Source organism: Manacus candei, unplaced genomic scaffold (assembly GCF_025592945.1).
Source record: "Manacus candei isolate 608988 ecotype Guabito, Panama unplaced genomic scaffold, ASM2559294v1 h1tg000028l, whole genome shotgun sequence".
Classification (NCBI taxonomy): Eukaryota; Metazoa; Chordata; class Aves; order Passeriformes; family Pipridae; genus Manacus; species Manacus candei.
Window position 1 is genome coordinate 20,195,196 of NW_026138076.1, and position 14,526 is coordinate 20,209,721.

At 38.0% G+C, this 14,526-nt stretch overlaps 1 protein-coding gene across 5 annotated transcripts in view; it reads right to left on the reverse strand.

Moving 5' to 3' along the window:
- Positions 1–14,526, reverse strand: part of GALNT7 (polypeptide N-acetylgalactosaminyltransferase 7) — an 83,333-nt gene that overhangs the window by 29,816 nt on the left and 38,991 nt on the right. For all 5 annotated transcript variants that reach the window (XM_051790178.1, XM_051790179.1, XM_051790180.1 and 2 more), the window contains exon 3: positions 1,964–2,130. In XM_051790178.1, coding sequence (XP_051646138.1) covers positions 1,964–2,130 — 167 coding nt within the window. The remainder of the gene's footprint in view (positions 1–1,963; positions 2,131–14,526) is intronic.

Consider the following 14,526-nt stretch of genomic DNA (forward strand, 5'->3'; position numbering starts at 1 on the left):
AAAACTGCACCTTGAGCTTTCTGTATTAAATTTTCTGATTCAAAAAAGTTACTTGGGAAACTGAAGTTTGGCAAATATAGAGGCAAAAGTCTACTGGATGTTAGGTCCAGGCTAGCTATACCTGCTAACCATTCATTTATGAGAGAAAGCTAGAAAGTTCTATATTTCAAAGTAAATTCTTGAAAAATACTGCTTTTATTTAACAAACATCATCTATTGGAAAACTAGTATGAGTTGTTATGCCAGACAAACTCATTACATGAACTACATATACACTGCAGAGTCAGCTACAACTCACGTGAAATCCAAATACTGAGCCCTATCATTAGTAAAAAATCTGCTAAGTTTTCTAGAGACAGTCAGTGTCATAGTTACTTTATACAGCTAACTCAGTCCTTGAATAGCTCTGAAGGAAAGCTGTGATACCAGCTGAAAAGCAAAACACAGTATATGTCTGCTGGATGAATTATTAAAATTATATCCCTTACGAGAGAATATATTTTTATTTTATAGCATGTGCGTATATCTAAGCCAAATTCTTAACAGCTGTTAAAGGATACAGGAGACTATAATTTAGCATTCAGAATCTTTATTAGACTAAGCTAAACACAGTCAAGTTTACAATACAGGGAATGTTTCCTCTCCTGTTAAAACAAACAGAAAATGATATCTACCTATCTACAGGTACAATGTGAGAATTGACACAAAATAACTATTTTTAATAGTGACTTATACTCAAAAAAAGGTAAACTCAGCTACGTGATGAGTTCAGTTTTAAAATTTATAGTGGATATACCCACAGAAAACAACTCCCACAAGGCTGGAACTGGGAGAAGCCCAGATCACTTAATAAAAACGAGAGTTTCAGAACAGTCATCTGTTTTCTATGCTGCTGCACAATTCAGCTATTATAAAAACAAAGAGGAGGGTATCCTGTGCTGCTGACCAAACTTGCCTGTGCTCCTAAAGTCATCATCATTGTCTAGAAGAGACTGTTACTCCACACATTCAAAATTATGATTTTATTTATGGGTCTACTCTTTTTCTCTTTGACTTCTATTCAAGAATTATGCTGCAATAAAATCCTACAGAATGTGCAGCTCTGATGCACTCTTTTGAAATTTGTTTAAAGTTTAAAATCAGTCAGATTTCCTCTATATCAGTCAACTTATATCTCTAGGATACCATTTTCAGTTCTTCTCTGTATTCAGCCTTGAGCTGCATTAACACTGAAGTTATCACCATTAAAGGAAAAAAAATCAGTTTACATTTATATTTATATGAATCACATATAAGTACCTGCATCCTGACTATAAAACCAAGACTGGAATGTAAATCACAAAGGATGAAGAAAATTTCTGGACTTTTGTTGATATGTAGGACTCAAAGAAAGGCAGAAATTAAAACATACTTAAGTTCTTATAAGCTCCTTCCCTAAATAAGAAACAATAAACAGCTTAATATAATGTTTAATTTAAAAAGGATGTCAGAATCTAAAAGGATGTTGAAAATGAATCAGATAATTTGATATCCTTAGATACCTTTTAATTACAGTTAAAAACCAAACAAAAAAGAGACATCTATATTCCTATATGGAATAAAGAAAGGAATTATTCCTAACAGGCTTAGCTCAAATGCCTTTGATACTGTTCAAGCTACTTGCTTTCACAAGAGCTATGAGGGGTACTAGGTATCCCAGCTTTCTTCTATATACTACTCAACAACTGTGGTAGAGAACTTGCTACAAATCCTGTATTTCAAACAATGAATACAAAGGATTGCCACCTTTACAAGAGCAGTTCATTGGAAGAGCTTTCCCTTCACTGAAAACTCAAAGGACTGTGAAGAAGCAACCTACTTTCCTTCCAGAGTAAACACGGCAGGTAATAAATCAAAAGAAAACTATTTTAAGAAAATAAAAGTTTCCTTTTCTAAAAGTAGTGTGTTAATATTCTAAATATACCTTTGTTGCTAAAATCATCAATCAGCACAATTTCTGCCAAGTATTTCCTTGGTGTTCTCTTAATGACACTGTGGACTGTCCTCATGAGCGTGGACCATCCTTCATTATGGAAGACAATGACAACGCTGGAGGTGAGCAGGTTATCGTCATAATGCCAGTATTTGCATCTGTAAAAAGATTTGATTTTATTAGTTTTCACAATGTGATTACAGAACTGCTTAACCACACCTTTGTGCAAATGACATCTTCACTCATGGCTATCCTTCAAATTTAAGAGGAAGAGGATTTAAAAGGTAATACAGCTTAAGTGCATGACAGAGGTATGAGGCCCAAAGAGCAACTTCCTTCCCACCTAGAGCCTTTTTTCCTCCTGAAAGAGGTGTGATGCAGCTGGTAAATGATGACTTTTGCCTCAACATTTATATGCTTCCTCCTGTGTAGGTGGCTGGTATTGCACAGACCCCACCGAGAGACCCCTGTCACCACCACCACCACCACTTTGCTGCTTGTGCAGCCAGTAGAGAACAGTGGAAGAAAAGACCCAGACTGCAGCTGTGATGAGTGTCCTCTTCAAAACATCACACTTCAGGATGGGCTGCATATTTGGCTCACCAACTGCATCACGTACGCAATAAGGAAGTGCTGTTTCTTCCTAAGGCTCTTTGAATCCTATTTACCCAGTAGAAGGACTCTATAAAATATTTCTGTTTGCTTTATACAGTCCACATGCAGAATCTGCATAATTAGCAAAGTTACATTGTTGTGGCAAGGCAAAACTCTGCTCTTTCACAATAAAATAAATTTAAACATAGTAAGTAAACTTGCTAGAAGTACAGCAGCAGCACATGAAAAGCTCATGTCATCTGCCCTACATGAAACTATTTCCTTTTGCAAAAACCATCAGAAAAGCATAGTTACTCATGGGAAACATGTAATCCCATGTCAGAGAAAATGTGATTTTTACTGTCCATTATACATGGTTAAACTTTTAGGTTAAGTAGCTAAAAAACCCCAACCTTACCAAATCCATTCAGCCCTCCATTCCCTTACTCAAAATGCTAAGTCATGTGTTTCACCATATGCAGGAAGTTAACAGTTTTGGCTAAATTTTTGCAATCATACATTTCTCTTTTAAACAAAATACAAACAAAAATTAAAAAAAAAAAAAAGACTGCCAAACACAAGTTTCAAATCTGGCCTAATTTCAATGGGCTCCTTCCTTGAAAGATATGAAAACACATGGATAAAAAAAATACAAGACAAGAGAGAAGAAACCAAACAAAAATACTGCAGAAAACTCAAAGGAATAAAGTGAGAAACTGAACACTGAAGTGCTGCCAAATTTTAGAAAAAGACAAGAATTCATAAATCATTTGAAAGTGTAATGTCTACATAAAATTTGACAAAAACGCTATCACAATAACAAAGAACACACATTTTGATCAAAGTTAACAGTTTCTAACTCTACAAATGCATTAAATGGGAATTCAAGTAACAGGTTCAATTTAGCATGCATCTGGCTATAATATACATCTTTCTAGTAGCCAACATGACAGATCACAATTGCATCAACAGAGTGTGCAAGACTACCCAATGTCAGAAAGAGTGACATAGGAAACGTAACTATTGCCTATGTTCATCTCTATTAAACTTTTTCAATTGAAGTATCTGTATCAATGGGTTCTAGCTTGGTGTGCCATGAAACTCTGTATTCACTTAAAACATTTTGCATTTCTATTTCTCTGTGGACCTGGACTCGGGTGTTTTTTCCTGTTAGAAAACAAGCAATATGAGTATTTCAATCCACATTTTCCAATACCTATTAATCACATTTATAAACAATGGATTTAATTTGCAACTATAATGTTCATTTCTCCAACAGCATCTCAAAGTGAGACTGCTCACAGTCTCCCTAATTACAATCAGTCCAAGTATTTCCTTAACTGGAAGTTTCCCCAGCTGATCACTAGCCCCTTTTCCAACTATAATAATTCAATTCCTATCACCAAACATACAGACTTAGCATTTTTGATTTCAATGAGCGAAATCCTTCCTTTTTTCATCTTTCAGCAAGTAAAGTCTTTAACAGAGAAAGTCTGACTTTTCAAAGACATCTATCATGTATTAAGAAATTATTAGTGACAAATAAAAACTTTTAAACTTACAGATGTACAAACTTCCATAGTTATAGTTCTCTATATACAATAAGAAGCTTAAGTGCACAGAAACATTCCTGTGTTTGAAAAGAATGGCCTTAATCATCAGAAATCACCAGAGTTTCTGAAACTACATTCAGTTAAACATGGAAAGAACTCACTTAACAGATCTACAGGTATTTAAAGAGTGTGTCTTTGGTGAAGAAGGACACATTTCACTTATTGTCAGGGAACAGCATAAATATTTATTTCTCACCTCACAGAAAATGAAAGACATTTGGTAGAAACATGCTATTAATTTTGGTCCTGTGGGAAAAAAAAATTACAGAATCAAAACAGACTACAACAAAATGGTATCTAATAAGGCATTTCTTTTCTTAGGTGAGCTGTAAGCAACGTCAGAAACAGCACGATCACTAAAAGTACGACTTACTGACTGAAGTCCTCCAGCTCAATTGCTTTTATGCCTGAAGTAAATGCAGCTAATCATAGTTACAAATTACCAACATACAAGTGCTAGACTGGCTGTTTAAAAGGGTCAGGCCACAGATGCCTTCCTTACACAGATCCTTCTCAAAGATTTCAGCTGATTACAGAATGCAGTGCTACCATTTGTAGCACAAGCATTTAAGCTGTCAACAACTTACTTAGCCATCTGCAGAGATAAAATTGATATCCTACCTAGGTGTGTTAAGTGGGGTGTGTAAAAGGAATATTTAATATGTTTAATAACAGATTTATAACAGAACTGTGTTGCTTTACGCATATATATTAATTTTGGTGATACCGTTATGTTAAAATAGAGGAAAGTGAGGTGTCATACATTCAAAAAAAAGCATACCAGCTGAATGTTGTTCAAGAGCTCTGTTTAAGAGGCAGTAGAATAGCACTTTTTGCCTCAAAGGAGAAGGCAGTATCTGATGCATCTTGCACTGTGCCCCTGACCTGCACCTTCAGCAGTTTAGCCAGGAAACTGTTTTGCTCTCCAAATAAAAAGACCACAGTTTCAGACTGCCTTCAAGGGCAAAACCAAAGCAAACACTGAAAAAGAACTCAAATCTTTTGGTTGCTTATTTCTTCCACTTCCTGCAGTATAGGTTAGTCATATTTAGCAACAAAATGGTGAAGAGCATAAGAATGAATGACAGTATGTAGCTTTATGTAATTTTAAAAAGCCGAACCAAGTACAACCCCCTGAATTTAACAATACATCTGTGAGCAATTTATAACACTTAAGCAATTTTTGATCTGTATTTAATAAATTTTTAAAACATAAAACCAAAGGTCTAGAAAGGCTTTTTGCTATACATCTGACTTAATCTCTTCAAATCTGTCAACACGCTTTACTTTTTAAAGTTGAAAAATCATGTGTTGCTAAATGTGCTATTTGCAAGCAGTGAAGTACTAAATTTATATCTCTAGTAAGAGCATGCTTTTAGTTTTTTCCAGAGATTTTATTTCACTCATTAGACAGTCCATAGATGGAATCATCAAGCCCATAAACTCTGATAGACTGCAGTAACTCTTATGCACAATCTTCTCTCTCATCTTACACTGAGAACTAGAGGTTTGAAATATAGTAGTTGTTTCAGATATGTGCAATTAATACATTTTTTAATCTCTGTGGTAGTTTCTTCCCAATAAATGTGATGGTTGCTCAGGGATCTGAGCAACAAAAGTCAGGAGCCTCAGCTCTTATTTCCTTCACATCTTCAGGGAAGGAAGCAGGGAACAGCCTTTCCTCAGTGGAGCAGCACTGACATCCAGTGGTGGGCAAACCACATACCAAGAAACCATAAATGCATTTTCCTTGTGTTTGAAGCTAAATTTTAGAGTACTGTTTTCCCTCCAGATTTTAGGCACCAAAAAAGGAAAATAATATGCCTGAATTTCCAAGAACTTTCTTCAGTTTTAAAAGAGAGGGTCAATGTTCAGGCAAAAGCTGCAAGCTATTGAAAACTGGCATGAGCAGATTCAAAGTACAAAAGGGTTTGTGACAAAGAGGATTTAAATATGTTTCAGCCTCTAGCTTCATCTGCTGGGTGCAGTCCTACCCACATACTAGCACAATGCCCATTCATGTGTAGCCTGCAGGCCAGCTGTGGCAATACACCGTGCACCAAGTTAGTTAACAAAGTCACTTAAAAAAATATTTTGAATTCTTATTGGTATAGCTGAGAGGACGGCACACTGCAGCAGATTTGCAGGAATAACAGGGTAGCATCCTCAAGCAAGTTTTGCCTCTAGACAGTCACATCACTTTTCCTGAATCCTGTAAAGAGTTACTGTATCGGCAAGAGTAACAAGCTTGCACAGATCTGTGAAGGGCTGGCAACACCTTATCTGGGCAGTGCTGCAGGGAAGAGCAGCTCTGTTTGTTTCCCCTTTCCTTGAGGGACTCATGACTGAAAGGAAACAACACCTTCAGATCAGTCCGTGAATAAAAACTTTCCATTCCCAAATCAGCACCAGCATTATTGAGCAAAACCAGAAGTGACTCATCAGTGGAGCAAGTCAAAAGGCACAGTAGTGATCTAATTGAGGAACAGGGTGAGTAATGTTTCTTCTGACTATTAGCCTGCATACTTGGGATGTGAATTAGTTCTACTCCCTCTCCACCCCTAGAGGAATAGCACTGTTGAAGCCTGTGCCATGTCAGGATCCCTTATCCCTCAATCATAAAGCTGTGCACCAGCCATATCAGAGAGGAGCTCTTTTATGGGGGACCCCTCTGGACAACAACCTGGGCATCTGGGCTAAAGTGCTCCTTGGCTTGAGGAAATTTCTGCTCTTACAGCTTTGGACTCTGTTCATTGGCTTGCTCTTACAGATGTCCTGGGGCCCCACAGTCGTGATCATGGGTACATGGTCCAAGGATGGGATGACCGTACAGACTCCCTGTTAGTAACTGCTGAAGATGCAGACACAGACTTGAATTTCCTCAGGCTAAAAAGAGCCAAGACTGGAGTCTCCTTCTCCTGGAAGAGTAATCCAGCCACCAAACAAAAATGCGAGAACTGAAAAAGGATTGCACCTCGACAGAAAGATACTTAAGAGGGCAATTTAAGACCTTGAGCCAACAGAAGTGCTTCTCATGTCATCCTGAATCCCTAACTCACCCAGCATACCAGCACCTAAGCTCCAGAAAAAGTAAGAGGTCTTATGGCTGCATATTGTGACACTCTTATCTTGATATTAGTTTCCCTAGGTCAACTATCTTGCACCTGCATTTACCAAGGACACATCAGTACCCTCTGGATTTTAAGCACTGTACTTGTGTGCTCAGACCAAAATGTAGCAGCACTGATTCCCCTAAGAGAGAAGGCAGCTGCCATCGCATTCCTGTAAGCCCTCCAACAGCCAGCTCCTAAGAAGCTAATCAGCTGTTGCAAGATGAAGGACCTGAACCAGTACAAAGCTGAAGGTCTCAGTTTAGTATTTATCCTGAAACTGAAACTGACGGTTAAACAAAAAACAGAATCTCTCTTCTCCATTAATATAAAATTGTTCATAAATTGTATTTTAAATTTTATTTCATGTTTAAAGTGGTATGAAGCTCACAGTTGTATTATCATCTACTATAATTGCTTTATAGTGCATGCATTTTTCTCATTATTTGAGAGGGTCCAGCACTAGCAAAGCCCAGAAATAAGTTAGGAGCTCTATTTTCATTTGCACCTTCCTTTTCTAGTAAGTCCTGTTCTTTTCTTACAAGGAGACAGTCCTTCAGATGATAGCATGGTGTTTACAGACTTTCAATATTAAATTTAGGGCTGCTCCTTATTTTAAATCATCAATTTATTATGACTACTGCAGTAAACTGAATCTAACCCCTAGGAAGATGAATGAGAATTTTTTTTTCATAAAACACCATCAACTGTTTGCTCATGTGTATGGCTGACATCATCAAGGTAATAGCTGAGACTGGCTACTAAGTCTAGAGTAGACAGAATAAACAGATTGCAAAACTGGGCATTTCTTTTTTAATATACAACTAAGTAAATCTAATGCTAATACTAGATTTGTTACCTATGAAGCCTTATTTTTTATGCACCATCAACATCAACATAAGATTACAGCAGCTGACTTACAAAACAGGGGTTCTGGAAGAGAAGTGAACAGCCAACCTAAGAAAGACAAATTGATCAGCTAAGTTGTTTTCTTTTTCCCTTTAGCAGACAGCAGCAAAACCTTTATTATACACTACCAAACAGCTTAAACCTACGCTGAAACAGCATTTTCTATTTTTACAGTAGCTACAAGCTTTACCCATTTCCATTCCTGAAGTAGTCTGCAATGCTATGCAACTACATTGTATCATTAATGCCCTTGGGAGCACAAGATACATCTACCATACTTCTGAAAGCATCAAAATCCAAATTCAGGGCAAGGTTTGCACAAGGACCCAACACTAGGGATAACAGGAGAATTAAAGGAATAGCCTTTACATTTTTTTTTAATCACAAGATTCTTGCCCGTATTATCACTTATCCAATATTGAAAAAGTTGAATCAATAAACATCACAGGGCAGGAAAGCTAGGGCAGCTAGGTGGCTAAAATAAATTGCCTTTCCCAGGGAAGGGGAAGCTCCCATACAGGGAGATGAAGCCAAAGCCCTCCTCTTTCCTGTTTTGGTTTAAAGTGGTAAAGTCCTCCCAGGTCTCTAGGCCTTCTGCAGTCTGGTGACACACCGTGCACGTCACAGGGAGTAGAGGGGGCAAGCGGCTTCCTCAGGACCAGGGCAGGGCAGTGCTGTGGGCCGGCAGCACAAAAGCAGTTTGGATGGGATGCACTACCCTCTCCCCCTTGAGGTGTCGAGCACTGCATCTTCAGAATTAAGCAGCCACCATATGGCAATTCTTCTTATTTCTCCATTGAGTGAGCACCAGTTGAGGAAGTTATGGCTTGATATATTTGCTTCAAACAGTCCAGGCTGTGCATAACTTCGGGTTTATCAAACATTGACAAGCTTTACCTAATGTAATAATCAAGCGACTAGAAAGAAGCTTGAGGCAGTGAGCTCAGTCCCACAGAAATACTGTATTTCCACCATGCTTTGCTCATCAGGTATTAAACCTTGAAATTCTTGCCCATGCTTAGCTGGACTGCATTATAGCTTGTATCAGGCACACTTATTTGAATGCTCTAGCACAGTATGTCCTGGTTAACAGGAACAAGACAGAGTGTAAGAAGTCTATTTAATTTTAGTCTCACATTCAGATTACAACTCATTTGACAGAATGTTTCCTCCATCTGCCTCAGAATTTCTATGCTGCAAGTCAGCACCTGAAGGGTTACACAAACAGCTGCAGGAAATCGCTCAGACTGCCCCTCCACTGAAGTCAAGGTTTAAGACAGAATTTAAATATACTCCAGGTGCGGCGCTGTACATTTTTGTTGAGTAAGAGGTCATGTTCAGAACTTGGTCATCTCTTTTCAAATGCACACATAAAGAAGTAAGTAAATCCAGCTACAGATAACACACCTGGTGCCTCTGTCAACTTCCCTGTACTCTTTGGGTGAATTATTTCTCCCTCAAAACTTAACGTTTGAAATGCTAGCAGCCAACACTAAAGAGATGAAGGATCCATTTTCTCTGTAGTTTTCACTACTGGGACCTGAAATGTTAACAGAAAATGCTGGGTTTTGCTTTAATGCTCAGAATTCAAATCTTTCCTGACCACAAGGAGATGCTCTCACAATCTGTGGCTAATTAGAATTTAAATGCATTCTTTTCCCCTCCAGGACTCTTACCAGCAGTAAGGCAGCTGATAATCTGCAGCGGAAAGCCTTCCTGATTTAGTGTGACCACTATAATTCACCTCATTCTCAATCCCAGCTCTCATTGAGGTGCACAAAGATTTATGTGCACACTATAAAATTAGTTTTCTTCATTACAGAACAGTTCCAGTGTACTATGTGGCACTTGAATAAAAGATTTTCCCAAGGTACCATGTGAAATGAAATCAAGTCCCTAATGCTCCACTTCCAATGACATAGATATCAACAATAATTACTGAAATCCATTTTCTTACAACAGTATCAAATACGTAATTTGGTCAGTGCTATAATTAAAGGAACTAATCACATTCCTGAAGAAAGCAGGCTTTACTCCAGAGCCTTTCTATTCAATCTTCTTAGCTACAAGAAGATTGACTGGACAAGTAACTACTCAGTGTAAGAGAACATATTAAATTCATGTTATTTGCCCAGACTAATAAGACTGTCCATTTCAAATGAGCAGCCAAGACTTATCTGCCTTATTTCATACCCTGAGTAATTAGTTACAACTAAAGATTTCGGTATTTTTTGACTCCAGTCCAGCACCAAATATTTTCTACACAATTCAACATTTTTAATAGCACTTGGACCATACAAAGGGTCCAAGCTGTCACCACCAAACTATGATAGGAAAAATATTTTTTCTAACAGCTCTGCCTTACTATCACACAGCTCTGCATGTGTGTATTCTTAGTAAAGTTAGAAGTCTTTATTTTTGGCAAGAATTCCCTCTTCTTTTTTTACTAAAAATAATTGAAAAATAAAACAAGCACCCTTCAAACCTGCATGTACAATTTTTAAAAACGAGCCAATCCTCATTCACTTTTGTTCTATAAAATGAGATGCAAAAACAATTGTCCAAAAATACAAGCAGCATTGTACTCAAGCAAGGAGGTTTTTTCAGGTTTTTCAATAAAAGCTTATTGCCAGTTCTGTTTGAAGTCAAAAGGTGACCCATGGCAACAGATGCAATTATTCCAGTACAAATTTGTATGGCCCAGGGGGTATGCCCTGTAACAGCAACGATGTCCTTAAAAAGGAAAACTCAAACTGGATAATCCACAGAAGGAAAAAAACACTTAAAAATATTTATTCTGCTATGATCATACTGACAGATGTGTGTGGGTGATACAGCTGAAATTCTGGCTCACACTGGCGAGCAGACAGCAGCTATCTATTGTCATATTGAAAAAAAAATCCAGCAAGAGATTAATTTGTCTCATGCCCTAAACATTAACGATGTTTCCTCTCCCAGTTAAACTAGTCAGGATAAAATTCCTGAGACATTTTTTGAAAGAAGTTGTCAAAAAAAAAATCTAGTTTAAATAGAGTAATAAGACTAAAATCTTCTGGGTCAGTAAGAATCATTTGTAAGCAACTCTTCCATGGGGTGGATAACAACAGCACATCAAGGCTGAGCAAAGCATGTTGAGCTCTGATCCTTTCTTACAGCCATCACCGTTAATTACCCTGGCATGAAATCTGACCAGCACTACCAACATCTCTGGCTTAAGGGCTCTACAGTACTGCAAGTTGGTTAATAGGAAAGATAGGGGGTTTCACAGTGCATCACTTAAAATACACTTTAAGAGAATGCTACTTGACTTCAGTCTCAGTCTGAAGGGCACTAAGCACAACCCAAATGCAGAAAAGTACAGGAATAGAAATGGTAGATGACGATTTGGAGTGTTCTACTGTGAAAGTAACTTCAAAAAGCAAAACCTGCATTGATTCTTAGTGGTTTTGAGTTAAAAGTATAAAAAGAGACTACTGCAAGTAATGCATCATAGATATGTATTTTTTAGAAATACTGAATACAGATTTTTTTTAACAACTCACACTGCTTTGGTCTTGTATACCAGGTGCAGCTCCACTGAGCCGTACACCAAACAGCCTCTTCTCAGAGCTCTACACATGTAGTCATCAATGGTTTTGTCCATCAGGCAGTTTTATTTCCCTTTTGGCTCTTTCACACATTATTTATGTGTTTCCTAATATCTGTCATAAGAAGTTAATGATTTCAGGTGCTACAACTTCGTCAAAAAGGGTTCGGGAATGGCATCCTCCAGGACAACCTCCCCAAAACACAGGAATCGTCCATTGCCACATGCAGTCAGTCAAAGATCCATGGAAGACAACCCACCTGGCTCCACCAAGAACTCCAGAAGGAAGAACAGGGAAGGTAGATGCATGGACTGGCTACCTAGGAGGAGTTCAGAAATATTGCCTGAAGCCATGCAGAGAGAATTAAAGGCAAAGCTTTATGGAGTTGAAATCCATAAGACAGGAAGGGTGAGAAGAGCTTGTAGGCTAGAGGAAGACTAAACTGATAAAAGAGATGCAATTTGTTGTCAAAGGACACAGAAAAGACTAAGACACTCAACATATAATTTCCTTCAGTCTTTACTTGCAAGGTTTGCTCTCACACCTCCCAGGTCCCTGAGTCAAGGGGCAAAGTCTGCAGAAGAGAAGAAATATCCACCACAGAGGTGAGTCAGGGACCACTTAAGTGGACATATTACAGCAAATGGGATAAACACAGCATGAGCCCATGGGATTTGGATGGATCACACCAGAGGGCACTGAGGAAGCTTGTGATGTCATTGTGAGGTCACACTCACCAATATTTACAAGGTCCTGGTGCTTAATAGTGGTTCCTGAGGACTGACAAAGACGAATTCTTGCCCACCTTCAAGAAGCAGGATCCAGGAAACTATGACCTGGAATTCATTAGCAATGGGTGAAATTTTTGGAACTGATTAACTTTATCCATGAAGGACTGCCTTCTGCTAAAATAAATGAGAACCAGTTTATTGGAGCTTAAATGTGCCAGGGATTGTCTAGCAGAAGGACAAGGGAAAGCCATGAATAGAACCACACAGAAGTACTGGCTGCCCAAGAAAGACTCAGACAGCACCTGTGATGAGTACGGAAGAATCGGAGCATCTGACAGGACAGAAGACACAGGCAGGAGACACTTCCTTTTAAAAAAGGGAACTATGAAGAAGGGAAATTTTATTTTTAATCAAATAAAACCCCAGATGCTGTTAGCAGTAAGACATACATTCTTTAAATGTACAAGGTGGTGTCCACACTAGGGAAACAGAAACGAGTACTAATTCAGGCCAAGTGCATGTAAATAAGAAGAGATTAAAAAAAAACAAAACCCACAAAAAAACCCAAACAAAAACCCAAAACCCAAGTTTGAGAAATAGCTTACTGAAGTGTAAGAGCTGCTATTCAAATATTTCTTTCAAACACCAGAAGTAGGATGCTTGCCACAAAGTCTGTCAGGCTGATACATGATCAAAATGAAAAGACACCACTTCAGAAGCAGGAGAGCTAAATTAAGGATTTCCATTGAACTCTCAGCAGTGACCAACAGCACACAACCAGAGAAGAGATCAAAACGAGGGCAAGTGCACAGTGATACTTTCCACTATATTCCCTATTCCTATCTTCAGCTACCTAAAGCTTAGGGACTTCGTAATTCGGACATCAGAGATAATCTGCCTGATAGCTTCTACTGGAATTCTCTATTTTCTGCCATTAGTAGCCTATTGACTTTTTTTTCATTTAATAAACCCAGTATTTCCCAAACAATGTTCAACATAAATAGACAAACAATTGTGGTGTATAACTATTGCTGATTCCAGCCCTGTTATCAAACAAACAGAGGAGGAAAACACAAAACCAATTTTTACCAAAGGGCCCTGGGGAGCTAAAGAATTGCAGACCACTCAATCTGACTTCCATGTTGAATAGAAGTTAGTAATAAATAACAAAATTAGTAAACCATAGACACAACTTTGGCGGAAAAAAGCCATGCCATGGAAAAATATTATCATCTTTTGAAGAAATCAAAGATTATGTGAAGATGGGTCAGGGTATTAATATAGTAACTGAATTTCTAAAGCATTTGATGAGGATCTTTGCTTGCTTTACAGGCACAGTTCTTAATCAAATATGGCAGATCTCTTAGATTAATAACTGCCAAAGTCCATTCATTCAACAGACTTATTTTATTCAATTTTAAGTGAGTTTGTGACTGTAGCAGCATAAATGTCTGTGCTGGCAGCCAAGCAGTTCACCTCCTCTTCCAGGTCATTACTGAACAATAAAAAGTTCTTGGTAGTTGCAATTAAAATGACTATAAACAGCTGCAGAACAATTCAAGGACACTACCAAGGAAATGAGCTGGCAGGAGAGCTCATTGCAAGTGCAATGACTGTATATGAAGTGTTAGGCCACTCAGTGCGTATGCTCAGCGACAAACCCTGAACTCTGTATCACCACTGGAAAAAAAATAATTTAAAAAAAATCTTGGAGTCAAATGTGGATAGCTCTTCAAGGATTTTAGCTCAGGGGAAATAAAATGGTAAGAATAATAAGGAAGGAACATGAAACATTTATATAGTAGCTTCATGGTGATATCTATTGATATTCCCATACTGTGGAGCAGCAGAGTAACAGAAGTACATGCCAGTTATTTGGGAGGAGAGGTTAAAACAAACACCACATTCTGCAGTCACTGACTCAGGATGTCATTAATTTCAGGTGTATATATGCATTTAAAAGACAAGTCTGTGCAGAGAAAGAGGTCTATGAAGCATGACAATCCTGTT